Source organism: Procambarus clarkii, chromosome 73, assembly GCF_040958095.1.
Source record: "Procambarus clarkii isolate CNS0578487 chromosome 73, FALCON_Pclarkii_2.0, whole genome shotgun sequence".
NCBI classification, from domain to species: Eukaryota; Metazoa; Arthropoda; class Malacostraca; order Decapoda; family Cambaridae; genus Procambarus; species Procambarus clarkii.
Window position 1 is genome coordinate 12,032,223 of NC_091222.1, and position 2,188 is coordinate 12,034,410.

The 2,188-nt window shown below is 43.5% G+C and overlaps 1 protein-coding gene across 1 annotated transcript; it reads left to right on the forward strand.

Moving 5' to 3' along the window:
* The first annotated feature begins 646 nt into the window (after positions 1-646).
* On the forward strand, positions 647-1,297 carry LOC138356569 (uncharacterized). Its single transcript, XM_069312773.1, has one exon. It carries the CDS (start codon positions 647-649, stop codon positions 1,295-1,297), a length of 651 nt encoding a protein of 216 aa, XP_069168874.1.
* The last annotated feature ends 891 nt before the right edge of the window (positions 1,298-2,188 follow it).

Here is a 2,188-nt window from a genome sequence, read left to right on the forward strand (position 1 = left end):
TACAGCATGCAGACATAGATCTGGAAGCAAAAAATCCAATATTGCTTCCTCGTCACCACATAGTAAGCAAACTAATTGTGTGTTACACATACACAAATACAACACTCTGCATGGTGGGGTATTAGATACTCTCACAGACTTAAAACAACAGTACTGGCTACCCCAAGGTAGGCAGACAGTAAAATCCATAATTAAATCCTGTGTTATTTTGCCGTGATACGATGACAGAGTGTGTCCATATCCAGGGCCTCCTCCCCTTCCAAAGGAACGAGTTGTACATATTCGTCCCTTTGAGACTTCGGGAATAGATTTCACAGGAGCACTAACACTAACAGGCACTAAGGACAAAAACCCAGTAAAGGCATATATCTGTCTTTTCACTTGTACCACAACAAGGGCAGTCCATCATGAAGTGACTCCCGATATGAGTGCCAAGGCATTCTTACAGGCTTTCCGCAGGTTTGCTTCATGTAGATCCTGTCCTAAGTTAATGATCTCAGACAATGGGTCCAACTTACTGGCAGGAGAAGCATGTCTGAGGAAAATCTGGACACACCCAAAGGTGCACATGGCCCTAAATCAACGGCAGTGCCACTGGAAATTCATACCTCCCAGATCACCATGGCACTGAGGCTTCTATGAACGCATGATTGGTATGGTGAAACGTTCTCTATGGAAAACCCTAAACCGCCAAAAGATTGACCTACAGGAGCTCCAAATCGTAGCCATAGAGATAGAAGCACGAGTTAATAACCGACCACTTACCTTCCTCTCTGATGATGTTTTGCAGCGTGAACCATTAAGTCCAGCTCATCTGATGTATGGGAGACCTCTCAGAACCCTAGTGTTCCTTATGATCAAGGAACCAGAGGATCCTTCATATGTTCGAGAGAGTGATTGGGTTCAGCGTTTCAAACATCTATCGGGGGTGATAAGTCGGTGGAATGACGTATGGACTCGAGAATACCTTACTGCTCTGAGGGAGTATCATTACGGGGCAAGCAACCCCTACAACATAATTCACTTGAACCCTGGTGACATAGTTCTGGTGGACAGCGATGAGCCACACTCAGAGTGGCCTATAGGCCAAATAGTCTCTGTTCATCCAGACAGCCAGGGCATCTTGAGAATAGTGAAAGTAAAATGCCGAGGCAACACTAATCTCAAAACATTAGAGATATTAGTTCCTTTAGAACTGGCAGGAAAAACGACGTTCAATACTTCCGGCACCCGAAACCGCAGTATGAGACATCCATCCCCCAAAGGATTGCAGCACAACAATGCAAACTCAAATTAAAGCAACACTATAATTCTGAAGGAGAGGAATAAAGTGATCACTGTCTTTAAGGGACTATGACCCGTGATCTCCCCCCACCCCCCATCCCCAGAATTATGTCGGAAATCCAACACACATAATAACATAAGTTACCCCCATAAAGGAAAAGAGAATGGGTGATTCGTATTTATATTAACTCTAATTTCCTTTAAACAATAGTCTAGTGTTTAAACTTAATAAAAAAGTGTTCACGAGGACTGAATATAATTTCCAACACCACCGCTTAACACTCTATTCCTTAAACATAAATAGAACCACCAAATATTTTAAGATGTGTCCCCTGCAGCGTCGTCACGTACACAACACAGCAACTTGTCTGCTTCATCCGTCATGTCTGTGGGCTGAAGAGACTGTAAAATTTCTGGCTTGAGGAGTTTGTAGGGTTTATGGCCTGAAGAGACTATAGAGACCCCATCCCTCCGCTATTTCCCGGTATCGGGCAGCCGGGGCGCATCCGATCCCACGATCGTCGTCGCCCCTAAATCAACACAACAACAACACAGCAACTTCTAAATACAGGGAGGAAGCTCTCCCTCACGAATTTTACAACACAAAAGGTTCTTTCTCTGAGCTTCGACACAGGATCCTCTACGATCTGCCCAACCGAAGATCTCATAAGCAAAGGGAAGAACAATTTTCGGTATTTCTATTTCATGTAATACTGGCCATTATTATTGTAGGAAATATCGTTAAGACGTGGGATTAAATCCCTAAACACAGTGAGATTTCTCAACTCTACACACACATATTCCATGTCATACCTGTACTTATATATTTAGGGAACCATTATTAATTCCTTACATCCCAAACTGGTAAAATTGAGGAAGTTAGTGAAGCAGGAAGCTGGCTCCC

Excerpts from the sequence above, each read along its gene's own strand:
- LOC138356569 (XM_069312773.1), top strand. The coding sequence starts at position 647 with ATGATTGGTATGGTGAAACGTTCTCTATGGAAAACCCTAAACCGCCAA.